The sequence below is a fragment of the Ogataea polymorpha genome, assembly GCF_001664045.1.
Source record: "Ogataea polymorpha strain NCYC 495 leu1.1 chromosome Unknown OGAPOscaffold_5, whole genome shotgun sequence".
Lineage (NCBI taxonomy): Eukaryota > Fungi > Ascomycota > Pichiomycetes > Pichiales > Pichiaceae > Ogataea > Ogataea polymorpha.
The window spans coordinates 1,036,983-1,062,373 of record NW_017264702.1 but is presented as its reverse complement, the minus strand read 5'-3'; the positions used below and the strand labels follow the sequence as shown (position 1 = coordinate 1,062,373).

At 50.6% G+C, this 25,391-nt stretch overlaps 12 protein-coding genes across 12 annotated transcripts; 4 read left to right on the top strand and 8 right to left on the bottom strand.

The window, feature by feature from the left end:
* Positions 1-47: 47 nt before the first annotated feature.
* OGAPODRAFT_101755 (uncharacterized protein) lies at positions 48-1,881 on the top strand (the record flags this gene model as incomplete). The annotated part of the gene is made up of 2 exons (XM_018353066.1): positions 48-839; positions 1,132-1,881. The coding sequence occupies exons 1-2, from the start codon at positions 156-158 to the stop codon at positions 1,879-1,881; spliced, it is 1,434 nt and encodes a 477-aa protein (XP_018210179.1). The 5' UTR covers positions 48-155.
* Positions 1,882-2,273: 392 nt separating this feature from the next.
* On the top strand, positions 2,274-3,098 carry OGAPODRAFT_50514 (uncharacterized protein; the record flags this gene model as incomplete). Its single annotated transcript, XM_018355665.1, has 1 exon — positions 2,274-3,098. The coding sequence occupies one exon, from the start codon at positions 2,274-2,276 to the stop codon at positions 3,096-3,098; it is 825 nt and encodes a 274-aa protein (XP_018210178.1).
* Positions 3,099-3,154: 56 nt separating this feature from the next.
* On the top strand, positions 3,155-4,298 carry OGAPODRAFT_16986 (uncharacterized protein). The gene has a single exon (XM_018354801.1). It carries the CDS (start codon positions 3,168-3,170, stop codon positions 4,263-4,265), a length of 1,098 nt encoding a protein of 365 aa, XP_018210177.1. The 5' UTR covers positions 3,155-3,167; the 3' UTR covers positions 4,266-4,298.
* Positions 4,299-4,316: 18 nt separating this feature from the next.
* On the bottom strand, positions 4,317-5,009 carry OGAPODRAFT_101749 (uncharacterized protein; the record flags this gene model as incomplete). The annotated part of the gene is made up of 2 exons (XM_018353065.1): positions 4,317-4,469; positions 4,512-5,009. 2 exons carry the CDS (start codon positions 5,007-5,009, stop codon positions 4,317-4,319), a joined length of 651 nt encoding a protein of 216 aa, XP_018210176.1.
* A 42-nt stretch (positions 5,010-5,051) lies between these two features.
* Positions 5,052-6,237, bottom strand: OGAPODRAFT_95034 (uncharacterized protein; the record flags this gene model as incomplete). Its single annotated transcript, XM_018357671.1, has 1 exon — positions 5,052-6,237. One exon carries the CDS (start codon positions 6,235-6,237, stop codon positions 5,086-5,088), a length of 1,152 nt encoding a protein of 383 aa, XP_018210175.1. The 3' UTR covers positions 5,052-5,085.
* Positions 6,238-6,266: 29 nt separating this feature from the next.
* OGAPODRAFT_95033 (uncharacterized protein) lies at positions 6,267-13,512 on the bottom strand (the record flags this gene model as incomplete). Its single annotated transcript, XM_018357670.1, has 2 exons — positions 6,267-13,091; positions 13,507-13,512. The coding sequence occupies 2 exons, from the start codon at positions 13,510-13,512 to the stop codon at positions 6,306-6,308; spliced, it is 6,792 nt and encodes a 2,263-aa protein (XP_018210174.1). The 3' UTR covers positions 6,267-6,305.
* A 4-nt stretch (positions 13,513-13,516) lies between these two features.
* On the bottom strand, positions 13,517-16,074 carry OGAPODRAFT_77389 (uncharacterized protein; the record flags this gene model as incomplete). The annotated part of the gene is made up of 1 exon (XM_018356323.1): positions 13,517-16,074. The coding sequence occupies one exon, from the start codon at positions 16,072-16,074 to the stop codon at positions 14,908-14,910; it is 1,167 nt and encodes a 388-aa protein (XP_018210172.1). The 3' UTR covers positions 13,517-14,907.
* On the top strand, positions 13,564-14,223 carry OGAPODRAFT_39429 (uncharacterized protein; the record flags this gene model as incomplete). Its single annotated transcript, XM_018355380.1, has 1 exon — positions 13,564-14,223. A coding segment is annotated over one exon (660 nt), but the record flags the coding sequence as incomplete, so codon positions are not given.
* Positions 16,075-16,388: 314 nt separating the features above from the next.
* OGAPODRAFT_16985 (uncharacterized protein) lies at positions 16,389-20,009 on the bottom strand. The gene has a single exon (XM_018354800.1). It carries the CDS (start codon positions 19,119-19,121, stop codon positions 16,548-16,550), a length of 2,574 nt encoding a protein of 857 aa, XP_018210171.1. The 5' UTR covers positions 19,122-20,009; the 3' UTR covers positions 16,389-16,547.
* OGAPODRAFT_50650 (uncharacterized protein) lies at positions 19,238-20,173 on the bottom strand (the record flags this gene model as incomplete). Its single annotated transcript, XM_018355673.1, has 1 exon — positions 19,238-20,173. The coding sequence occupies one exon, from the start codon at positions 20,171-20,173 to the stop codon at positions 19,238-19,240; it is 936 nt and encodes a 311-aa protein (XP_018210170.1).
* Positions 20,174-20,251: 78 nt separating this feature from the next.
* Positions 20,252-21,454, bottom strand: OGAPODRAFT_89517 (uncharacterized protein; the record flags this gene model as incomplete). Its single annotated transcript, XM_018356936.1, has 1 exon — positions 20,252-21,454. A coding segment is annotated over exon 1 (1,140 nt), but the record flags the coding sequence as incomplete, so codon positions are not given.
* Positions 21,455-23,019: 1,565 nt separating this feature from the next.
* On the bottom strand, positions 23,020-25,307 carry OGAPODRAFT_16984 (uncharacterized protein). Its single transcript, XM_018354799.1, has one exon. The coding sequence runs from the start codon at positions 25,288-25,290 to the stop codon at positions 23,068-23,070; it is 2,223 nt and encodes a 740-aa protein (XP_018210168.1). The 5' UTR covers positions 25,291-25,307; the 3' UTR covers positions 23,020-23,067.
* Between the last annotated feature and the right edge of the window lie 84 nt (positions 25,308-25,391).

Genomic DNA, 25,391 nt, shown 5'->3' with positions numbered 1-25,391 from the left:
GGCCTTAAAAAAAATTTTATACCCACTTATTTGCAATGGCTACTGGGAAAACAGAAAAAGCCCGTCGGGTGCGCCAGAACGATTTGCGGGATGGTAATCTCAGGGTCAAGGGAGAAAACTTCTACAGGGATGCAAAGAAGGTGAAGCATCTGAACATGTACAAGGAGGGCAAGGCCGTGAGAAATGCAAAAGGTGAGATTATCAAGGCTGCGTACTTGCAGGACACAAAGGCCCCAACGGCCAGGGTGGACCCCAACAGACGGTGGTTCGGTAACACCAGGGTGATTGCGCAAGACGCTCTGACGCATTTCAGAGAGGCCATGGGCGACAAGAAGGACGACTCGTACACTGTGCTGCTGAAAAGAAATAAGCTGCCCATGTCGCTTTTGGACGAGAAGGACACGAGCGAATCTCCGAGCGCGCGTATTTTGGAAACGGAGTCGTTCGAACATACGTTTGGCCCCAAGGCCCAGCGCAAGAAGCCTACCACGGTGGCTTCTTCTCTGGAAGAGCTGGCTCGGCTCACCTCTGCGGAACAGACACAGTATGAGGAGAAACAGGAGCTCAAGCCCACGCTCGGACTTATGGGAGGTTTTGACACCGATGAATTCAGCGCGGAGGCCAAGGAGTTCATTTTCTCCAAAGGCCAGTCCAAGAGAATCTGGAACGAGCTTTACAAAGTGATCGACTCGTCGGACGTGGTTATCCACGTGCTGGATGCGCGTGACCCGCTAGGAACACGGTGCCAGTCTGTCGAGCAGTACATCAAGAAGGAGTGTCCTCATAAGCATCTGATCTTTGTGTTGAACAAGTGCGATTTGGTTCCCACATGGGTTGCTGTAAGTATACTTTTTTTCCCCACGTTTGAATGGCACCATGCTACCAAAGTTTTTTGTCAGGATATTCCATCTGCCAATATGGTTTATCTGTTACAACTTTGGGAGATCATGTTCGCCAATCGTCGGTCGGTGTCGTTTTGATGCTGGCTGACACCCTGCTGTGTTCCGTTTTGGAGCCGGCAACATGGTGTTTTGGGCCTTTATGAGTTGAAGGAGTCTTAGTTACCGGCTTCTTCGTAGTAAAAGGCCCAACATTCAAACGCGCTTTTCTCTTTGTTAAACTAACTTTTAGGCTGCATGGGTGAAACACTTGTCCAAGGACTACCCAACCCTGGCGTTCCATGCCAGTATCACCAATTCGTTCGGTAAAGGATCGCTGATCCAGCTGCTGCGTCAGTTTTCCGTTCTTCACCAGGACAGGAAACAGATCAGTGTTGGTTTCATTGGGTACCCAAACACAGGGAAGTCGAGCATCATCAACACGTTGAGGCGCAAGAAGGTGTGCACGGTGGCTCCTATTCCGGGAGAAACAAAGGTGTGGCAGTACATTACGTTGATGAAAAGAATCTTTCTAATCGACTGTCCGGGAATCGTGCCGCCATCCACGAAAGACACCGAGGCAGACATTTTGTTCCGCGGTGTTGTGCGTGTGGAGCACGTTTCGAACCCGGAACAGTTTATTCCAGATCTTCTGGCCAAGTGCGAACGCAAACATCTGGAAAGAACTTACGAGATCAAGGGGTGGAAAAATGCGACGGAATTCATTGAGATGCTGGCGCGCAAGCATGGAAGACTGCTGAAGGGAGGCGAGCCCGATGAGAGCGGGGTGGCCAAGCAGGTGATTGCCGATTTCAACAGGGGAAAGATTCCGTGGTTTGTGCCGCCTCCAGAGGACACTGAGGAGCGCACAGGAGTGGACAAGAAGGCGGCCTATAAGAGAAAGCGGGCCGAGCGCGAGGAGCGTGCCGAGGCCGAGCAGCAGGCAGAGTACGAGGCCGAGCAGGAGGACGACTTGCTGCCAAAGAAGCAGAGAACTGAGTAGAGAGAGGTGTAATTATTATTCTCGGTGTAAGGATGCGCTGGTCTTCGTGGTTGAAATCCATAGGAATATAATTTGATTTTTTAAACAAGGCAAGCATGACAAACCAGATGAATATGCGATTCATGTCGCAGTTCTTGAACAATCCCGAGCTTCTGCAGCAGGGGTCTGGGTCGGGCAGTTTGCCGCAGCAGCAGAAGGTGGGCATGATGATGTCACCGCAAGTTCATAACAGAAGCATTCAACAGCAGGTGTTGGCGGCGACGCTCCAGCAGCAGCAGCAGCAGCAGCTTTTACAGCAGGTCCAGCAGCAGCAGGCAGCATTGGCGGCCCAGAGACTGAGCCAGCAGCAGCTACAACAGAAACAGCAACCGCAATCGCTCCAGCCCCAGCCGATGGTGAGAGAAGTGTGGAAAGACAACCTAGAGAGCGAGATGATGGTCATACGGGAGCTGTCCGAGCGCTACAACCACATATGCGTGTCTACGGAGTTTGCTGGGATTGTTGCGCGGCCGATCGGGTCGTTCCGGTCGACAAAAGACTACCACTACCAGACGATGAGATCGAACGCAGATTTACTGAACCTGATACAAATAGGCATCACATTGAGTGACAAGGACGGACGGCGGCCTGAGGGTGTTCCGTCGACGTGGCAGTTTAATTTCAAGTTTGATCTGGACCAGGAAATGTACAGCAGGGAGAGCATAGAGTCGTTGATCACGACTGGGCTGAATTTTAGCAGGCTCAAGGAGTTCGGTATCGATGTGTTTGAGTTTGCACAGGTTTTAACGGACAGTGGGCTTTGTCTGATGAAAGAAAACGTCTGGATCAGCTATCATGCGGGCTACGACTTCGGATTCATCACGTCGCTGCTCATCAACAGAAACATGCCGACAAGCGAGGAAGAGTTCGAGGAATGGCTAAGTTTCTACTTCCCGACATTTTACGATATCAAGTACATATCTGTTTCACGTGTTGGGGGAACGCACAAAACACGGTCGCTCGAGACGCTGGCGGAAGAGCTGGGCGTCATCCGCAACGTGAACCATAATCTGCTACAGGTGGGAGGACAGTCAATGCTGACACATCTGTGTTTCTGGGAGCTGCGCAGGCTTATTGGCGAGAAGGATATGCGTGAGCTAGCCAATCATATCTGGGGGTTTGCCGACGACAAGACCCAGTTCACTCCCGAGCAGAAGATGATGTATCTAAATAGATAGTGTAGAAATTCTTAATGTTTCCATTTTCGCTCATTTTTTTTTTTTTATTTTTTTTCCATTTTTCACCTAATGTCGGATATCGACCAGGACCCAAACCGGGTCGCCATTGCATTTATCGAGTACTATTATAATCTCATCCACTCGGGCACGGAAAACCTGTACCAGCTGTACTCGCCGGATGCCGTTCTCAGACACGGGGACTACAAGTCTCCGTTGAGCGGAGATGTCGTGGCCGCTGAGGGCCTGGAAGAGATCAAGGCTCGCTGGAACAAGTCCAAGCTTGCAGGCTCGAAGGTGATGATCCAGTCGATAGATGCCTCCAGGTCGTTCCAGGACTCGATTTTGATCGTCTGTGTGGGTGAACTGGCTCCCAAGAGCAGTCACGACACAGAGCCTGTGGCATATAAGTTCGTGCAGACCTTTCTACTCGTTCCTACCGTCAAGCACAGCGTCTACGACGTTTACAACGACGTGCTGAATTTCCTGCCCGATGTTGACTCGAAATACGATCCTGAGCCGGAGTCTGCGACGGACACCCCGGACAGCGCAGAGAAGGGTGAGGTGTTTTCCGTGCAAAGCAAGGAGACCACCCCAGAGACCGGCGAGGGTGAGGAAGAAGAGCCAGAACGGCCAGAGAGACAGCCAGAACGGCCGGTCGCGTCGAAGCCGATGAGCTGGGCTGACCAGATCGCATCTGCGGCAGCCAAGAAGGTAGAGGCGAAGAAGACCAAGGAGGAAAAGAGAGAAAGAAGAGAGGACAAGAAGGAGGACGAGAAAAGGGAGGACAAGAAAGACAAGAAGGAGGAAGAGGAGTTTAGGAAACACAAGAGCCAGATGGTCAACAAGAAGGGCCAGGTTGTGTATCCAATTTACGTGAAGGGTGTTACCAGTGCGATTACTGACGAGGAGCTACAGAAACACCTCGAAGAGAATTTCGGCAACGTCGACCTGTGCAAGATTGACCGGATGATCGCTCTGGTGAACTTCACGGAGCAGAGCTCGCAGAAGAAGGCCATCAAGACGGGCACAATCCAAGTCAAGGGAGTTGAAATCAAGTTGGAGCCACGGGCGAAAAAAGACACGGCCCCCGTGGTGGCCAAGAAGAAGCGGAAGGGAGGCAAGAACGGTGGGGTCAGCGAGGACGGGTTCAGAAAGGTGGGGAAATAGTTGCCAGTAAATAGCTACAATAAGTGTATGAGTATCTCCAAGTGTATATCATTAATGAAGAATTTCATCTAAGACACTCTGCTGGGTCTGGACATCGTCGACCCTGATTTTTTTGAGGTCGAGCTTTCTCAAAGCAGCGATGATTTTGTCCTTGGGAAAACCCATGTCCTCAAAGATCTGGACGGTGGCTCTGTCAATGCCGTACTTGGCGCACTCGTCCTGCTCCTGGATTTTGGACTGTTGCACAAACTCGTCGTAATTGGAGCCTCCCTTCTCGGGCTTGTAGTTGTCATTAGGGGCGTAGATCTTGGTCCAGTTGGCAGCCGTCTCGGCAAACTTCTTGGGGTCGCTCATGTACACCTTTGCCACCTGTGCGTCCTGCGGATCGGTAGGTTCTGGGCTCTGCAGCAGAGACTGCAGAGAGATCAACGACGACTTGAGGGTCAGAATCGGCGTCCATGCGTCCTTCAAAATGTCCAAACAAATGGCTCCTGTCTGTGAGGAGATATTTGGGTGGTAGATCTTGGTGTCGAACTTCATTATTGGCGGTTTGAACGGGTATGCGTCGGGAATTTGGATGTCAACCTCAAAGAGTCCTCCCTCGTACGGTGTTCCTGGAGGCCCGACAAAAGTGCCCTTCAAATGCGAGAGATCGTCCTCCGACACAAGCGAAAGAGTCACGCCCGACAACGCGTCCTTTTTGACGTCCTCCAGCTCCTTAGCAATTCTCTTCACTCTGGACATTGAACAAGAATTAATAAATAAGTTGACGCTAAAATTAATCGTCGCGTCGAAATAGTTTTTTTCACCACCCTACTTACTACAGTACCTCTCGCTCCGGGCCGGCCAGCCCTTCCAAAAAGGCGTGGTCCGTCTGTTTTCGCGTGAACACATGCTTTATCAGGAAAATCAGCATGAACAGCACGCTGAGACCTCCCACAACCAGGTAGCAAATGCCCAGGCTAAAATGCCGTCCTCCGAGCACACTCGATGTAGACAGGATCACGCTCTTCGTTCCACCAAAAATCGACACCTCGTATCTCATCACAATGTCCATCGTGTACGTGCCCTTTGCCAGCACCTCGCTGCTTTTTCCATAAAGTTTCATGAACGACGGCAGCGCAGCAGTCTTCATCCAGTTCATGAATCGTTCGTCCTCAGCCAACGAGTCTAAATCCTCTTCGGAGTATCCGTCCGGATACTTCTCGATCCAGTTCAGCGGCGGAACAATGTCCGACGTGTTGTATTTTGTGCGCTTATACAACGAAAGGTCCGACTTCCAGGCAATCCCCTTGGCACTGAACTCGTACTCGCTGCCTGACGACGAGGTGAGACTCGAAAACGAGTCGTTGAACATTGAATTCGCCACCAGGCCACACGGATACACGATCTTGTCGTCCCGGTAGCGCATTGGCGAGCAATCGGAGCTCACATCGTCGTACGGAACAGCGTTTCCGCGCAGCTGCTTCCAGTCGTAGGATTCCACGTATTTTCTGTGATTTTGGTAAAAGTTGGTGAGTTTATAATACAGGTACAAGGGCCCGTGGATGTCGCCCGGAATATCAAATTGGATCGTGCACACGGTGTCCGTTTCGTTGATGGTCTTTTTCCACTGCACGGTGGACGACTTGCCGCCATTGAAATGGTAGTTGACATACTTTGATGGCACGTCGGCGAAGCTGCTGGATGCCAAGTCGGCACACTTGCCGTAATTTATCTCCAGTTTCTCGATGCTGTATGTGGCAAAGACAAAGCCTATGCCGATGGGCACACAGATCAGCGCAACAAGTAGAAGCATAGGCAAAACGACCCGGGGAACAAGAATGGGCTGCCAGGCCTTGAGCCGCTGTTGTCGGAATGCCGTGTTGGGCGGCCGGCGACTCTTGGTGAGCGTCGAGGTGCTCTCTTTGAAAGGATCGTCAGCGTCGTCATCCGAGGCACCCACTAGTCTACGTCGAAGAGTAGAAAACATGTCTAAGTCCAACTTTTTTTTCTAAGCCGTGTTAAATCTAGTTACATAATCAGAAAAATAGAGATTCATTAACTCGCCTTTGGCGAGTTCTTAATGTACAACAGTAATGTATTGAACAGCCGCTCGTATTCGAGACTGGTCTTTGTGAACGGCAGGTCAAAGAATGCGTACTCACTGTTCTTCAGCAGCTCAGTAAACGTGATCAACAGACCCCATGGGTGAGGCTTGTTGCACACAATGCGTTCCAGAAGCACACGCGTGATCAGCTGTTGGATATCGGTCTTGTTCGTTCCCCACAACGAAGTCGAGCCAAAGAAGTGAAGCACCACACAGCTGAACCAGTGGGTGTGTGCGTTAGGATACCGCAGGTTGTTCACCATTCCTTGCAGCAGCAAATATTGCAACTCGATAGGACCTTCCTGGATCAGCGAGCTCAATATGCCAACATGCACAGATTTTGGGTTGAATGCCAGTCCGCTCTTCGTACGCTCCTCCACGGCGCATATTCCAACGTACAAGGTCAACGCATTGACTAGCTTAACATGGTATCTTATCTGTTTGAAACCTATGCCCGACTCAGCAACAGGCTCGGGCAACTCCAATGCCGCCACGATCTGCTTGAGTGTGGTTGGCGAAGGCATCCGCAGATAAGAGTCCACCAGTTTCTTGAGGTTTTTCTCTTGTAAGATCACACCAGGCGGACTCAGGATCGGAGGAGATACAGTAATTTCTGGAAGTCTATCCACCTTGAGGCCAGGCTGGAACGGATCTGGAATTTCCATCTTGCGCGGAGCAGCAGAAAGAACAACGTTCCGCAGTTGGACAAACGAAGGGGACATTGCACTCACCAGAACGTTAGCAGACTCCACCAGAAACTGTGGGAAGTCGTGCAACAGAACGAGAAACACACGCAGAGTTCCCTTGTAAACCACAGATATAGCCTCAGGAAGCTGCTTGTCTCTGACGTAAGTACTCTCAAAACGAAGCAATGCCACCAAAAGTGATGCAAACTTGGCATGGCTGATCTCATTGTCCTCTTCCAGCTCTAGAATGATCGGAAGGAACATACGATGTGAAATCAAACAAACCCAGGCAAACGTGAATCCCGGGAAGGCATCTGGTTGTAAGGCCAGGAAGAAGTCAGATAGAGTGTGGTAAAACTTGAGGTTGAACTTGTTGAGCTTCTTGACATCTGATTCATTTTCTGCAACAGAGGCATAATTTTCATGAGTCAAAGATGCCCAGTTGCACAGAAGTGTAGAGAAAAATCTAAAGTATGGTCGCTCGTTGAAATTGGCCTTGTTGGTCTCGTGATCATGAGCAAAGACCAAAAGAACCACACAAAGCGCAGACCTGAAGAAGTTGACGCGAGCTCCTGCGGTGTCATTCTGAATGAGTATCAATTGGATGAGAAGCTCTGCAAGCGCATCAATGGCAGTGTAGGACTCAACAACAAGCTTCTTAGACGCATCGCTTTCCTTCACAAAGGAAAGGACAGACATCTCCATGGCGGTCGTGAAGAACAGAACAAAGTGGTCTGGTTTTGTCAGCACACCAAGATCATATAGTTGATTGAGGAAGTCCAGCTGCAGACCCTTGGAAGAATTATCGAATTTGAGCAGCTTGACCCACTCAGCAAATATGTACGCGAAGTAGTCTTTAAGTTTAGTTGGGTCATGCATCAATGTCTTGAATTTCTCTTTTTGTAAGTCAACTTTATTGTCCAAATGCTTGATCAGTTCCTGGGCCAGGGGGCTTTTTTCCACATCATCCTTGTCAAGAGACTTCACTGCATTAATAATATTTGTGAAATCGGATCTCAACGCAGTAGGAGTTGCTCCGAACACCATGTCGAGAACCAATCCGGATGCAAAATTCAGCACTGCTTCATCCTTCTTGTTGACAAGTGTCTTGGAAATACTCAAGTCCAGATCGCCTAGAGAAACCATTCCAATCTGAACGAGCGAAGCCATGACCTGTTTATTGAACTTTCTTGGGTCCTCTGCATTGATCAACCAAGTAGTAACAAACTTGGCAACGTATGAAGAAAGTTCACAGGACTTGTCAAGAAGAAAAATAAAAGCCTCCACGAACAGCTGCGAAGCATTCTGCGCACTGAAAAGGGTGTTCATCACCACCTGTGCAATCTTCATTTGCAGTTCGTTATGGTTCAATCTGCTTAGAAGTTGAATTAATTCGGTCAAATATGATCTCAGAGGGTGGTCAATGGAGATTTCTCTAAGATGAATTTCTTTCTCCGGAGTCTCCTCTATCGACTTCACAACAGCCTCCAGCAACTGTTGTATGTAAATAAAGGTCTGCTCCAAGGTCCGTTGTGGTTGTGGTTGTTCACCAGGCAGATGCGCATGTGCAGCATCGGCGGGGCTACCTGCTGTACGAAGAGCGGAGATGTTTGGAAGGCCCTGTGCTTGAATTTGCAAAATTCTCTGAGCAATGGCAGCTTGGTCAACGCCAGCATTCACTGAAGGAGGTGTAGCGACAGCCTCTGGAATCGTACCTGGGGCAACACCACCTGCAGCGGCAAGTGTTGCACTCAAACCTGCAGGAGTTGTACCGTTCTTTGGTTTTCCAAATTCAGAGTAGATAGAGAATTGCTTGGCTGTGACTCCGTTGGGTTTTATTCCTAATGGATCAGGAAGAGACATTGCATATCTGGAAGCATGCTGAGTGTCACAGAAGGCCTGATCCGGTCTAGAATCTCTGAATTGTCTTCTCAAAGCAATGGATGGCAGCATCATTTCGTCCAGGTCCTGCACAGACTTTTCCATTGCAGCCTTTTGAATGATGGAGCATGCCAAATCCAGGTTGTCATTGATGGCTCTTGGCAAATCTTCTAAGATAGCGGTATCGATTTGCTGGCCCAGAGAGCTAATGTATTGATGCAAATTCAATTGGATGTTCTCCCTCAGTAAATCTCTGCAAGAAGCGTGCGTAAGGGATTCCGAAAGATGTCTCACTGTGTTAATGTAAGCTTTCCTTAGCTTCAGCTCGTCCACTTCAAAGGCAAAATCCTTTAAGACCAAAGACTTTGTTGTCACGAGAGCAACTGAATTCGTTCTGCTCACAACAGGAGGCAAGATTTCACGCACTGCCTTAGTGATTGCAAATTGAAACAATCTTCTAAGGTTCGGATGCGTGACGAACACAGAGTTTCCATTCAAATTCTCAAATGCAGAGCCTTGCTGTTGTGCAGCACCTTGGCCAGAAGTAGGCACGTTGCTGTTAACTGCAGGTGAGCTCGACGAAGAAACTGGGGCACCAGGAATTTCAGACTGCAAATGCTGTTGTTGTGCGCTTGCCATGAGACGTTGCTGTTGCAGTTGCTGAAGGACATTGAGTTGTTGCTGGGCAGCTTGCGGAGCACCCTGTGGAGCAGCCAGCACTGACGGATTGAGATTGGCTAGAGGCGTGGCTAGATTGCCCGCGAGATTATGTGGAGTCGGCTTTGTGTCTTCCAAGGACATTCTTGCAAGCTTGATAATCATCTTCTGCGACTCGACGAAACGCTCTAATTCTCCTGGCTTGTGGTTTCTGATTTTGGTAGCCGCCTCGATTTTGTTGAGATCAACCTTCAAGGAGTTACTAACAACTTCGATTTCGAACTTGAGAGTCAATTTGAGATTAGCAACGTCATACAACTCCTTCAGTAATTGCAAGATCCCCAATAACCATGGATTTGGGTACTCGAAAACTTTGGATGACTTTGTCTGGTCAATAATTTTGCAAACAAACGGAATCACAATCTCCAGTCTCTTGTGGTCATAAGCCTCCGTCAACAAATCCTTGATCGATAAATTTTTGTGAAGTATAGGTTTGTCCCTAGTCAGCGTCAACCGTCCCAGCCAAGCACCCAAGTTTTTCAGATGCGATCTTTCCGTAGAAGTCAAAACATCAGCAGTGTCCTCCGGCTCCGATGATTCACGAGCTTTGTTCAATAGTACCACAATTTGCTGAAAGGTGGCTTGGATCAGGTGTGCATCAAACAAAGTAGAGTCAAAGTGTTCAGCAATGCGTCCATACAAGGCATGATAGTTTGGCTCTAACTTAGCGCGCTGATTGACTAGGTAATTGGAAAACCAGTTGAAATACTTTGCGTCAAGAAGCTCCTTCAACTCCATCAGACGCGTATTGGCGTTGTCATCTGTTAGATTGTTCACCATAAATAGCACTCTGTCCAAAGTCTCTGCAGCAGGATTCTCTTGTCTAACATCGTCCACGATCTTATCAGGCACGTGAACAGAAACCCATTTGGAAACATATACGGATGGATCAAGCTCTTTGGCCTTTTGGTGGGGAGTGGCAAGATTAGCATTGGAATCCTGCGGTGAAATAGAGGAAAGTGATCCACCAGCTGCGACCGTTTTGCATGCTTCGTAAAGCTGAGGCTGGCTCTTCAAAGCGGGTATTTCGCAAAGCATAGCGCAGAACTTTGGAAACTCGCCAAGACGTTTCATAAATGAGTACAAAGCCTGAACGGCAAACTTGAACATTTTGCTTTCAGGTGGCTGTCTGACGGAATCAATAATATATCTTAGCGCAATGGAAAGGGCAGGTCCTTCGACAAGTCGGAAAAGGATCGTGCTTCCAAAGAGAACAGAGGTTGTTGCCAGCGCGTCCACGGGGTATTCAGGGAAAAATCTATACTCATCCAAAAGGGAGTGGATCATGCAGGCAAACACATCTTGGTCGTGAGGGTTGTCACTTACTTTCAGTCTTTGAAGCATATTGATAATGTCTTTGATCTCAATCTCCTTGTTGTACATCTTTTGATAGTACACTTTCATTTCCTTTTCCACGTCAATAGAGAACGTGTTGGTGGAGCTGTTCATCAGAATGGCTGCATCGTGTCCTTGCCCAAAGTTGATTAATCTAGGATAGGCCTGCAAGCACAAAGCTTGCAAATTCCTAAACTTTTCAAACAGCTCTGGAGGCAATTGCTTACTCGCCAGAGTAGTCATCAAGAAATAAACTGTCTCCAGGTTGAGCGATTTGGCCAGTCGATGGCCCTGTTGAGCGCTTTCATACTCCAACGTGGCTTGGATTTCCATGAATTCAATTATTGTGCCCGCAACAACGCTGATGTTTCTATCAAGCTGGGTCAGAACAAACTCTTGGAAACGTTTCCAGCCATATTGAGAAAATATGATAGCAAACGAGAACGCATCTTTGAAATCGACCGAATTTGAGAGGATCGACATAATGACTGTGTCACGTTTGAAGGATGCAGTGAGACTGGCAATCTTATGAATCGAATCGGTGGACTTTCTGACCTCGTAATATTTAACCAACAATTTGCCGAGCTCAACAGGATTGAACTCCTCAAACTTGGTGAAAATGGCACTCAAATATGGAGAGCTCACATCCAGCAGCGAAACAATAAAGTTCTGCATGATGTTCACAATCACATCGTTCTCCTTGGCCTCCGGCTCATCATGCAAAATATAAAGACATGCCAGTACGATGTATTCTGGAGCAGCTCTGTAATCTCTGGCGAATATGCTGCTCACAACAGAATCGTTAATATTCTCGTTCTGGAGGAGAGCAATGGTTTTCACCTCGATCTTGACAATTGATTTGAAGTAGAGAAGCAAATTTCTCGAATTGACCTCCGATGATAGGATCGGTTCCAGATTGTAGTCAAGCAGGTTGATGGAGCCCTGACTAGGATCTAAAGAATTTAATTGGATCAGTAAATCTTTCAACAATTGGGGATTGACAGATTTACATGCCGTTGAAAGGAACAGATCGATGAGATCCTCCTTTTCTAATGCAGACAAAAATTCGGAAAGCGATGCAGTGGTCATAGATGTAGCCGTTGCGGTGTTTTTGAGCACAAGGTTGAACACGTTCTGCCAATTTGGCTGTGTCTTCAATCTATTAATAATGTTGGCCATTTGTGCTCCTCTTGCGGTTGCCTCAGGAACGCTAGCTGGAGTGAGTGCCGTGATGGGGTCCGCGTTGGCACCACACAGTCTCTGCGAACCGGGATATAATAACTCTGCCATCAAGATAGCGATAGCCTCGTCCAGTTGTGTCTGAGGTTGAGCTGCAAGTAAGTCTGTGAGCATTTTGTTAGGAAGTAATTTCGATGGCTCGAAATTCTGTAGCACTTCTCTGAACTCCATCTTTCCTAACTCGAAAAAATAGTTGTTGATTTCCTGTTGCACCAATTGATGGAGTTTGCTGTTGTTGTTTTTCTTCAAAATGTTGACCAAGTGTTCAACAATCAATAGTTTGTGGGGTGCTGTGAAAACTTTAGATTTGAGGAATAACCTGAGAAATTTCCCGTACGCGGTAGCTTCTTCCTCCGGGAGGTTATTCTTGTCTGCTAAATTATTCAGGTGTTGAACAAGACCCGGTAGACTTTGTTGATAGACAGGGGCAAATTGTTCAGATATCTCTTTCCAGTATTGAGATTTACAATTCTCGATGTCAAGAGTGGCAAATACGGTCTGGAATCCAGATAAACCAAGTTTACTGTAGATGTCCGATAGTGTGTATCTGGATGAATTGTTGAGAAACTCGCAAACGGGCCCAGCAAAAGACTCTAGATGAGAAACGTCCGTAGAAGTGTATTTTCCGAGCTCTTCTTTGAGAATTTGTAGAGCAATCTCGCGTGATTCAGCTTTGAGGTCTGTTTCGTCAAAACCAGTGTCCAGCAAGTATTTGATCAGTCGCTCACCACGAGTATCAGGATATGATTCTATGATGGATCTGATCTGAGGCACGGTCTCTTCTTTGTTTCCGGAAACAATAAGCGAATCAATTGCCGCTAGAGACGTTTGACAAAGAACTGTGTTGAGAGATGGGGGATCAGTGGAAGGCGTGGGTGCCTCTGAATTATTGGCCCTTGAGCCTGGCAAAACTTTAGATGTCACTTGGAATGGAGTAGAGCGGATTTATATCGATTAGATACCGACCAATTGGTTGATGCGTATGTACTGTTGGGACCAACCAATTAGATCTCTGTTCGAAAACCTAAATGTAATATGTTATAAACAAAAAACCAGCGTTGTTTCTTGGATTGTCTTTTATTTAACTTTTCCCACCCTTTTGCTCGTCGGAAGCTGTCAGAAAATTTTTGTGCAACTTTGCAATGGTTACGAGCGTCGGCAAGAATTTTTGTGCCAGCGTACGGTCGAAAAATACGGCTGTGCCAGTTTTGTTGATCTAGTTTTGCATTAAGCCTTTTGTTTGATGTTATTTCCCTTTATTCTCTGGCTAGTGGCCTTTTGGCAGCTCTGTGACGCTCATGGTGGCCACGGAGTGTCCTCTGCGGAGACTCAGTCTGCTGTGCCCGAGCTTTCGTTTCCTGATCTCGTTTCGGTGAAGTCTCTGTCGGAGCTCCAGAACAACTGGCAGATGTATGGCGACGTGGAGTTCAGCGAAGGGCGTGTTATACTCACCCCTGCACCTTCACTCTTGCAAAAAGCCACCCGAGAAATAACCAGCGGCGCTGCCTGGTCCATAAACAAAATTTCATCCGACAGCTTTTCGTTGCAGTTCACCTTTAGATCGGTGGGTGCTTTTGGCTTCACAGGCGCGGGATTGTCGCTGTGGTTGCTCGATCAGGATCCTGGATCCGATACCTCGAATTTTGGGGGACCGTTGCAATATTCTGGGCTGCAGATTCTGCTGGACGCCAATGAACAGGACCTGGGACCTGTATTCAGGGTGTACGTCAACGACGGTTCGCGGAAGATCAATTTGGCACAAGACTATCTTGGAGCGTACACATACAGCTTCCAGGACTCACAGGTCCCGTCCACTTTGAAACTAGGCTACGAGAACAGGAAGCTCAAGATCACGTGTGACAACAAGCTGCTATTCGAGACAGATGCCATTAATCTGGATCCTTACTTGAAAAATATGCGTGTGGGTATCACTGCGGCATCCTCAAAGGATGCTAAGAAGGCCGAACAGTTTGAGATTTTGATGTTCAAGTTCTTCGACAAGGTGATTGAGTCGCTAAAAGCGGAGGCATCTGAGACGCTGGTTGCCAAGCACCCCGAGGTGGACAAGAGACTGGCCCAAAAAGCACAGGTGGTCGAGGACTTCAAAAGAACACGAGAGCAGCAGAATGGCAACAGTGTCCCAGTGCATTTGCGGCCTGAATCTGCTGAATATGACCTTCTTGCCAAACTAGAGGAGGTAAAGACCATAGTTGAACAGCAGACAGCCCCGCAGGTTCTCCAAAAGCAGATGTTCGATGTGACCAAGTCAATCAAGATGATGAATGAGAAAAACTCCGTCTACAACACCCAGATGGAGAAAAGCTACGACACACTGCTCAAGCAGACCGAGGAGCTCAATGCAAAGTACGAAGCGCTCAGACAATTAATCACTAGACAAAACCAGCTGCTGGAGCTGGTGGACGAGAGATTCGTCACCTTTAACAGCTACTTCCAAGGACAGTCACAAAATCACGAAAGCATCAACGACAAGCTAAAACAATTGCAGGAATTCTATTCCAAAGGCTCTTACCCGTCAGGCTACGAGTCGGAATTTGAGTCTAAGCTGAACAAGTTCATGTCTGCGGTGAGACTCATTCTGATGCCTGTTCTGGTTCTGCTCATTATCATGACGCTGCTGGTGTACAAGCTGAGGAACGACATTAAACACGCCAAGGTGCTGTGATGTGTATGGGACTCAGACATACGGTGGTTTCTTGCATCGGATATTTGAATATCCCAGGGCGTTCGGGTTGGGTTTTCGTCTCAGTCTCAGGACACGGGAGTGAATGATACCGTCCGTCTGCCTTGCCTCATCTAGCATTTGATAAGAGTTCTGAATACCATATAATCTGTTCTGGTTGTCGATTAGTTCTTTGTCGTCAATCGGTAGTTCTTTTTCGATGATTAGCTCTTTGGTCAGGTTGACAGGGATGTCCAGCGACTGGAACCTAGGTCCTTCTTCTTCCTCGTCTATTTCGTCCTCGTCCGAATCCACTGTATTTTGAGGTGGAAGAGGCGGCAATCCTTCCATCTCGCGTTTTCTGCGTTCCATTTCCTCGCGTTGTTGGCGTGCCATCTTTTTCTCGACCGATTTTTGGAAGCTGCGCACCGACTTGTACTTTATGTTGTCGTAGGAGCTGATTTTGTCGCTCAGTTTGCGTCCTCCTTGTTTGTTTGCAAAGTACATGAGCCATTGGTAGTTGCGAACCAGCCGTTTGTTGTTCAAAAACTGATTGAGGATCACGGTGCCGTGCAGATACTCCACATCGTCGATTGTCTCGTTCATATGTGCGGAAAACTGCGATCTGTGTGACATTGTCTTGGCCTTTTTCTGATTCAGGTACTTGATGTGCTTATCGACAAATTCCTTGTCGTAGTAGGGCAGTCCGTTGGCCAAAGACCATTTGGTGCCGTCCAGCTCCTCGTTAAGAAGCGGCAATCGAATCAGCTGGCTGTTGAGCGACGGCATGCCCAGTGTGTGTGTTCCGAGCGAGGAAACGCTGTCGGCCGCTCCCAGGCCGCTTAGGATGTGTTTTGTCTTCGTCGAGTGGTATTCCGGGTCCTCGTTTTTGGGCGACCATTGATACGAGGGGATCTTGTTGATGGAGTGGAGCGGGATTCCCAAATTGTTGTTGATGTTTTGGCCGACAATAAGATGTGGCTGGTTCGCAAAGTCCATTGACGAGGGGGAGTCGCTTAAGTTTGCAGAAGACGTGAACATGTGACTCCTGTAGCTTTCCAGCGAGTAATCTGCTTGCAGAACCGCAGAGGAGTCCTTGAGCGCGCCAGGCAACTGGTACGCTGCTGCAATCTGGTTGAGCCGCAAATTGAGGGCTGTGTAGTCGACCTCGTGAGGGAACATTAAATGAGATTATTATTTTATTTATTTATTCGGCAATTATTTATTGTAGCTAGAAAAAAGAGCTACATACATTTGCACAGGCCGGTCATAGTTCAATCACCGTGACGGACAGCTGGCACCACTTAAAAAAATGCTATCTACGCTAGTGGTTCCATGAATTCTCAGCCTTCAATTGACAAATAGACTGTGCTCTGGTATCCTGTCCTGATGTATCTACTGCTATTCATGACTCTGATCGTGTTGGTTGATCTATAGTCATTCTTTGTTGTAATTTGGCAATCTTTGTACTTTACAGCTGTGTAAAGGGATCCTAACTTGGGAAGCAGGCTAAATTCAAGCTACATACAAGCCGGATATATGCAACACCAAAAAGTAACCCAGCCTCAAGAGCGATTGCGAAAGACTTTCTCCTCCTCAACTTCTCCTTTGACGTAGCCAATGAAATATGATGGGTTCGGTGGTCCTGCTGACCTTCAGACTGGTGGCGGACCCGTCCACACGACTTTGCCCCTCTTATCGAACAGAGAGTTCTCGTCGCTCACCTTGATCGCGCCGTGCAAATTCTTGATCAACTTTCCCGAGAGGCCCATCGGGTCCCGGGGAATCCACAGCGTCGGGCACGCTGCGCTTCTATCTGGCAGATCATACGCGTGCTTGACCCATTCGGGGTCCTCCACGGGGAAGTCGTAGAACGAATGCGGAAGGTACGCCTTGAGCTTCTTGAATGTGTAATGCTTGTGAGGTCTTAGAAACCGGTTGATTGGACCCAGTTTTCTGTCATCAAAGTCGTCACCTTCCACGAGCAACGGAACATGGAACGCCTTGTAATTTTGCACTTTGGAGTCTCTGTACTCCTCTTTCTGCTTATCGGCCAGTAACATTTGTTCCTTGAAATCAACGCACGAGCTCAGAGATTGCTCGTTGAACTGTCTGTTGGCGTGTGGAGCGGTCCAGGACAGTGTTTCGCTCACACCATCTAGCGGTCTCATCACCGTATTTGGCACTACCGTCATCAGATGGTCGTACGCCTTGTTGAGATGAAGATGCACAAAGACGGTGAAGCCGAGCAGAATGGCCTCCAGCACGATGCAGCCCCATGTTTTGGACACGACAAAGATGCCGAGCAAAACAATTTCTCCGAGATAAACACCCACCATGGTCTGGAAAAGGGCCCGTGGGTAGTACATGCCCAGGCCGTCGGCGCTTTTTCCAAAGACGTAGGTTGCGGTGTACAAGAATGCAATGTATATGAGCGAAAAGCCGGCAAAGGTGAAGAGCATGATGATGGGGGCAATCATGCTGTACGACAGGAAAATCACGGCCAGGTTGGTGTAGATCGGGAACACTGTGCCCCACGCAAAGCCGCCGATGCTGTTGAATCTGGTCCAGAGCTTTCTGACAGTGTTGTCAAACATGGCGCTGAACAGATAGAACGAAACCAGACTGACCACCTGGAACAGCGTACCGCCAGCAATGGAAAAGCCCTGCAGCACCATGTAGGAGACGTAAAAGTTGGACGCTTTCGGCAGGTTGGCCGAGAGCAGGTCCATCGCCTCGGTGGGCCTTTCTGCGATCTGGGTCACAGTGGAGGCAAAGGAAGACGCGATGGTGGTGACAAGGAACGCCTGGATGACCTGAAATGCAAAGTAGGCCTGCTGGGTGAAGTATTCAATGCTTTGGGCCGTGAGACAGCCCGACAGCTGGCCCATTCTCCTGATAAAAATCGGCAGCAGCAGCATCAACAGCGCCAGCATCACCGTCGGCAGCAGTGATGTGATCAGGCCAAGCAGCCAGTCCGGCAGGTTGTAGATGAACTCGAGCCAGTGCATTTTGTTGGTCAGGTACGTGAGGTTGGACACCAGACCGACAAACGAGACCGGGATCGACCAGAGCACGATCAGGGCCACAATCGCGGCCACAGCGCCATGGAACCTCATGAGCCGCTCCCACCAGAAAATACGCATGTTGGGCCAGTAGACGTCCTCTGGATTGACGTTGGTGTGTTTTGGAGAGAAAAATAACGGCAGATCGTGGATCGTGGTCTGGTACGCGAGCTGTGCGTAGTACTGGTTTTCGAACTCGACCGCGATCGAGTTCATGGGCCGCGTGCCCGCGAGCGTGGACTGGTGCTCCTCGATTAGGTCGTTGAGTCTGGGCAGCTGCTCTTTGCAGTACTCGATGGTGTCGACCTTCTTACCGAAAATAGGCACGCCGATGCGCATCTTGGGCCGTTTCTTGTGCGGCACATACGACGAGAGGTCGTCGGGGTTCTCGATGACACGGCCCTTCTTGTCCGCCTTGATTTTCTCCCTCACAGCACGCATGAGCAGCTTCGTCAGGGCCACTTCGAGGGCGTCTGCAAGTTCTTGTCTGCGCTTGAGCGCACGAGACAACCGTCTGTTTCTCCTGGCCACCCAGACCCGCTTGACGCCTTCAAACAGCTTGAAAAACTCCTGCTCGTCGAGGTACTGGTCTGTGACGGTCTGGAAAATGACCGTTCTGGAGCTGAGCTTTTTCGCGTACGCCGGCGTCGTGAGCACGAGGTTGCGCAGACTGGAGTAGAAGTGCAGCTCGCGGTAGATCACAAACAGCACCACGCAGTAGAAGATCCACGATATAAACACGTGGGCGTAATATCTGCCGGCCGCGTTGACGTTGGATATGCCCAGCTGGTCGAGTCCGTCCTCGCCCTTGCCGTTCGTGGCGTTCACAGGGAGCAGGACGGGCCATGTGGCTATGCCTCCCAGAGCCATGCAGGCCACGATAAACAGGTATCTAAGAAACAGGTACCCGTCGATGCCGGCCTGCTGGATGATGAAGGAGGGCGGCTTTCTGAGCAAAACGAAGAGCCAGGTCAGCGGGTCCTGCGGCAGCGGGGCGGGCTTCTCGCTGTCGGGCACAATGTCGAAGCTGGACTTTGGCTGGTAGATGCGCTTGAAGCTGACTCTGAGCACCAGAAACAGCACCACAAACACGCCGCAGATGGTGCCGTTTGTCGCGACGGCCGTGAGAACGTCCTGGGTGGACGTGTTTTTCGTGTCCGTCATGGAGCAAAAGAAAACTTGTTGTTGTGCCTGAGATCTGCGGAAACAGGCTTGTAAATTTTATGTGTCGCGCACGTCTGCCTCGAGGCAACGACAGCCGTATGTGGCAAAAGACACCTTCACAGAAAGTAGTCGGCCACGGGTTTTTTGGACGGGATCTCCGAGCAGTCCTGCAGCATGCTGTCAAAGACGGTGTAATTGCGGTTGAGGTTGTCGTCGAGAGTCAGCACGGCGGCCACGTTGCCGCAGCGATAGCAGTAGTTGGGTGCGGACCACACGGTCACGAGGCCGCCGTCAAAGACCTCTTTGTAGCCCTCCATGACCAGCTGGTGAGCGCGCGCAATGAGGCTGAGGTTGTTCTTGAACAGGAATCGCTCGGTTTCGGTGTAGCCAAACAGGTACCCGGCGCCGCGCGGCGACACCGCCCAGGCCGGGATGTTTTCCTCAGGGTCCGACCAGAGCAGGTCGCACATGAGCCCGTCGTGCGGCACCTCCTGTTTGCGGTCGATCAGCCGGATCTCGTCGATCGTCTCGATCGCCGGGCTCAGTCCGCCGTGCACGCACAGCACGCCGCCGTCCGCGCTCGCACCACTCAGAATGTACGCTCCCAGCGCGAGGTAGTCAAACACGTCGCAGCAGTAGCGCCACACGTTGGCGGAGCCGTATTTGCGCATGCACTCGTCGTAAAACCCGTACACGCTGGTGATCTGACGCGACTCGTGGTTTCCCCGGATCAGAAAGATGCGGTCTGGATATCGCACTTTGTAGCATAGCAGCAGCAGAAACGTCTCGAGCGAGTAGAAGCCGCGGTCCACAAAGTCGCCGAGAAACAGGTACTTGGTGTGCGGAGGCTCGCTGGAGATCTTGAACAGCCGCAACAGGTCGTGTAACTGCCCGTGGATGTCTCCGCAAATTGTCACGGGGGGGTCCACCAGCTGGATGTTGGACTCCTGGATCAGCAACTCCTGTGCCAGAAAACACAGCTCCTGGATGTCGTTTTCGGGCACAATTTTGCATTTTCGCACGTCCTGTATTATTTTGTCTATATGGAGCATGGTGAAATCAAATTATTTTAATTAGTGTTGAATTATTTCTTGGATATTTTAGTATAAACATATGCAAAATTACAAGTCCGGGTCGAAATCAGCGAGGTCCTGGTCGGCTAGGTCCGGCTCCTTCAGATCGTCCCCATACACGTCGACGTCGTCCCAGTCGACCTGGATCTTGCGCGCGCCCCGAGAGCTGTCTGTGTTGCGCAGAATCAGCGGCTTCTCCTCCTTCCATTCGTCCTCCACGTCCAGAAAACCCGCACCGTAAACGCGTTGGTACACCTTCTGCATGCTCTCCTCGCGCTGCTGTCGCACCTCCTCCTGCGCCATCCACTCCATGTGCTTCAGATCGTCGTTCGACGGCTCGTAGATGTGCCAGATCACGTAGTGCGGCAGCCCCACCACCGCATACCCCATCCGCTTACACATCTTGCCAAACCCTTCGGTCTCCGCGTGCTTCTCGAACGAGAACGCCGGGAAGTGCGCACCGCTCTTGAAAACGCGCGCCTTCGACAAGATCGAAACTCCGCCGATCCCGTCCAGCACCATCTCTGTCTCTGGGTCGCCGTACGGGTCGCGCAGATACGCCAGGTGGGGCCGCCACGTAGCGTACTCCACGTAACCTTCCACGATGACCGCGTCCTGGTCCAGAGTGTTGGCCAGTTGCAGCCCGCCGTCGCTCTCCTGCCACGAGTTCAGGTCGTACGGCTGCTGGTTCCCCAGCCATTCCGGCAGCGGCCGCCACACATTCGGCACTATCACCTCGCGGTCGTGATGCATCAGGTCCTCAATGATCGTCGGCGAGATCGTCTCCACGTCCACGTCTCGCCAGTACACCCATGAATGGTACGGCTTGAGTGCTGCCGACGAGAGCCAATTGCGGGCCCTCGCCATCATCTTGCGCCGCGGGCCCTGCGCCGCAAACCCGTGGCGGTCGCTGAAACCCTGGCCGATGATCTGACCGAAATCTTTCTGGAAAATCTCGATCTGGCCAAAATGCATCTCGGGGTCCGGATCCGACTGGATCTCCAGAAGGTTCTTCTCCAAAACGCCGAGCGTGTCGTCGGACGAGTCCGACACCAGAAATGCAAGATCGATGAGGTAATGCGGATAGGTCATGTTGCGCATGTGGCCAAAGAACATGGGCAGGTGGTTGGCCGCATCTCGTAGTGGAACGCAAAACAGCACGCGATCGCCTCTGAGCCAGCCGTCTGCGTGCCCCATGTAATCGATAAGGTCGTAAAAATGTGTGTCAAGGGCGTTGGAGCTGTCGAAAGAAGGATTGTAGCGAAATATGTCTTTAGCTGAAACAAGGGAAATAATTATGTACACCACGAAACTCGCCACCAACAGACCCGAAACGCTTGCTATTACGCAGATCCGGCTGCGCTGCAGTACTGTCTTCCTGGGCTGGCGAAAGAGCTTCGGCGATCCCAGTTTATCGTCCATGTATGAGGGAAACGACAATTTTGCAAGTCCCGTAAATGTATGATGTATGCTCGGTTTGTGCGTGTCGGCTGGTTATTTGCACCTTTGCACTGCTGTAATTGGCCGCAACTTACGTCTGTGTCGTCAATGTTGCGGGTGCAAGTCGAAATTGCCGCTCTTGTAGTTGCAGTATTTATAGAATTCAGTAAACACTATTTTTTTTTTTTGGCTTCACCCCTGGAAACCAGTTCCCTCGCATAAACGACGCGTCGATAGACCCCAAGAGAATACAACACTCTAGAATGTGATACATGCTATATAAACAGCTCGCTGCTCGACACCTGGCGCGACGGCTTGCGTATTGGCGGCGGCGTTTTCTTGCGCTGCACAGCCACCTCTCCGTACTTGTTGGCCTTTGGAGGCCTGCGCTTGGGACCCTTGGCTCTGCTCTTGGTCACGTGCTCCAGTGGCCGCCCCTGTTTGTCGAATTCTGACGAGTCCAGCGCCGGTTTCTTTGGTTCTGTCATTGCCCTAGAGACAAACGCGTGCGGTTGAGCAAGCCCAGGCAGCGGAACGCCCATTTGGGGCTCGGTTTTCGCTCTTGGTGGCAGCTTTTGGACCGGCACTGGTTCCTTGGTTTTCTTCAGACTCGAAAGCATGAGCAGGGCCTCTGGCTTAGGAGGCGCAGGCTTAGGAGCCGGCTTGGCCTTTGCAAGCGACGAAAGTTTGGCGAGAGCTTCTGGCGTCTCTGATGGCTTTTTCGATACTGGAGCTGCCGGTTTCAAAGCACCCAATTTGCTCAGGGCCTCGGGTTCTTTACTTTGCGGGGCTGAAAACTTCTTTTTCGTGGGCGAGAGCTGAACATTTAGGAACGGCGGAGGGTTGTCTGTTGTTTTTGCGACGGTGCTTGTCAACACAGGGACTGAGAGCTTCTATTTGGATTGCGGAAGGGGTTGTTTGGCAGGCTTCAAGGAGGCCCGAAAATCTATCACTTCTGGTTTTGGCTGTGGCTTGGGCTTGACGACGGCGATTTTCTCCGGCGTAGGGGAACTCTTTTCGACCGATGGAGTGAAGAGAGGCTGCTTCATCACATCCTCGAATTTTATTGGTTTTGGCGCGTTGGGTTTCTCAATGGGCTTTTCGAGGTCCACGCTGAGAACGAATTCCTCGACCTTCTTCTTTTCTAGCTCCACCTTGACTTTGTGGTCGAGATTGGCCGCCTTTTTGGGCACAAGAGGTTTTTTCTTTGGAGACAGCTCATATTGTCTACGTTTCTGATCCACCTCTTGCTCCAGACTCTGAAGCCGGGTACGGTTTTCCTGTTCCCTGGCAGAATGGAGCTCGCTGAAATTGTTCAGAAACCGTTCCACCTCAGGCTCTGAGTATATCGCAGACATTAAAAATATAAATAATATTAAATTTGGCTGGAAATTAAATTAATTTACACAAGTTTCTGGGCGGTGCAGACAGTTTCACTCCTCTGCCTCCTCGATGATAGAGTCGTTTTTTGGGTCCTTGTCTTTGTCGCTCCGCTTGAATGCAAAGCTGAGACGCCTGGAAATGAGGTTTCCGGACGGCGAATCCGGTCTCGAGTCCAGCGCTTGGTCGTCAGACTGATTTTTCTTGAGCTTGAAGAAACGCGACGACTTGGAGCCAAAACTGCTACCTAGCAGTCCCGGCGTAGCTGAGCTCGACATCGAACCCAACGAAAGCTCCTCCTCGGCCCCCACACTGGCGTCTTCGGAACGGTCGCTGGATTTGGTGGCCATTTTTGTCGGACTGGTTCCGAACTTGAATAATTTATTTTTGAAGAACGACGGCGATGACGGCACCTTGTCCTGCTTTTCCTCATTCTCAATGTATGTTTTCGATACCACGTCACCACTAAGCTGCTTGTCGAGAATATTCATCGACGCCCAGTTGGAATTACTGCCCCCGTTGTTCCAGATACTCGAGCCAAAGCTCGTGCTCCGTGCTCTGCTGAGGTCGAAATCCATGGCTGCGTCCTGCGACGAGTCTGCAACCGAGCCACTCGACCTCATCTTGCGGTGGCTGCCAAGCGACCCAAAAAACTTGGAAGAGTCGCGCACACCGGGCGATGTGGGCATACCGAGGTCCAGACCGTTGGCGAAGAGCTGGTCATCCGACGTATTGGGCAGGATCGCGTTCATAGGCGGCTGCATACCGAATGACGACGAATCCTGGAACATCAGGTTATCGCCGTAGCCCATCCGGGGTCCAGAAATGTTGAGGTCCGGCAGAAAGTCGAAATTCGACATGTGCGACGGCGGAGGCGACTCAGACGACTGCGGCTGGTCCAAGAGGTTGAATAACATGTCCCTCTGGCCGCCGGCCGGCGCGTTCCACACTTTTGGGCTCGTGGACACCACTGGCTCCGGACTCAGCGTGTTGTACGACATCGTGGTGTTCATTCTGCTCATCGCGGTTGACAAGATGTTGCTGATCGAGCCATCGTTGTAGGATCCCAGACCCTCGTACTGTGAGCCAGGAGGCGACCGCTTCTCGTCCAGCTGGCGCTTCAAATGGTCGATTTTTTCCTTATCTTTCTGTCGCAAGGCCCGCCACTGCAGCTCAAACTGCTCGTCAAGAGTAAACTCGTTTTTCAAGTCCTGCTCCCACTCAGGTTTGAGCCCCAAAATGGTAGCCAGCACCGCCTGGCCCTCGGGTCTCAAGATACCAGTCTGCTCGTCAATAAAGGCCCTAAGACTCTCGAAAAGACCCTGAAGATGCTGTTTGAGCGCGTCCAGTCGCTTTCTATTGGCCGACTCGTACTTGATGTCCTCCTCGACATCATGGATTTCTGTCTGCAGCCTGAAAATGTCCTTGTTGAGCTGCTCGACCTGCAGTTTCAGAGTCTCAAGCTCGGCAGGCTCAGCCGCCGCTAGCTGCTCCTTGGCGGCCCGTTTCTCCGCCAGAATGGCCTCCCACTCCTGCATCTGGCGCCGCTTCTCCTCGATCTTGCGCCGCCGCGTGGCCAGCTTCGTCTGGTCGGACGCGATCCGGCTCTCACTGCGCATCCGCGTCTCCTCCAGAAACTTGATCTCCTGGCGCAGACTCAAGCGGTTCTGGTCCTCGAGCTTCCGCCGCTCCTTGGCCTCGTTGCGCGCGGCCAGCAGCGACGCCTCCTCGTCCAGGAAATCCGTCTCGAGCTCTTTATTGGCGCGCGTCAGACTGCGCACCGCTTCCAGCCCCGTCTCCAGCAGGAACTTGAGCTCGTTGATGTCTGTGATCAGATGCGGGTGGATCCGCGCCTTGTAGTTCTCCTGGTCGACCGTGTTGCTGCGCGAGCGGCCCGCCGGCGATTTCTGGCGGAAGGTGCTTTTTTTAGTGACGGTCTCGCGCTCGTCGTCGGGAATAAGCACATTCAGCAGCTCGTCGGGATGGTCCGGCTCCGCCATGTCGTTCTTACCCGTCTTGACGTACACGGGCGACGACTTGGAGCGGAAATTCGCGATATTGAACGCCACAAGGTCCACCTGGTAGTTGCTTTCGGGGTTGAGCCCACTGATGACGCACGACTGCAAATTGCCATCGATCACAGCCGTCTGGATGCCATTGATGTACAACAGATAGTGGCTGATGCTCTTGGGCGACGTATGCAACAGCACAGGCGGGCCGTCGACCGTCTGCTCGTGATCATCGTCGTCCACGGGGTAGTCCCAGTGGAGCACCATGCTGGAGTGCGTGACCTTGTCGATGGAGATGAGCGGCACCGGCGGGATCGAGACATTGAGGTATTTGATCGAGCGGTCCAGCGGCACCGACAGCAAGACTA

Excerpts from the sequence above, each read along its gene's own strand:
- OGAPODRAFT_16986 (XM_018354801.1), top strand. The coding sequence starts at position 3,168 with ATGTCGGATATCGACCAGGACCCAAACCGGGTCGCCATTGCATTTATC.
- OGAPODRAFT_16985 (XM_018354800.1), bottom strand. The coding sequence starts at position 19,121 with ATGACGGACACGAAAAACACGTCCACCCAGGACGTTCTCACGGCCGTC.
- OGAPODRAFT_16984 (XM_018354799.1), bottom strand. The coding sequence starts at position 25,290 with ATGGTGCTCCACTGGGACTACCCCGTGGACGACGATGATCACGAGCAG.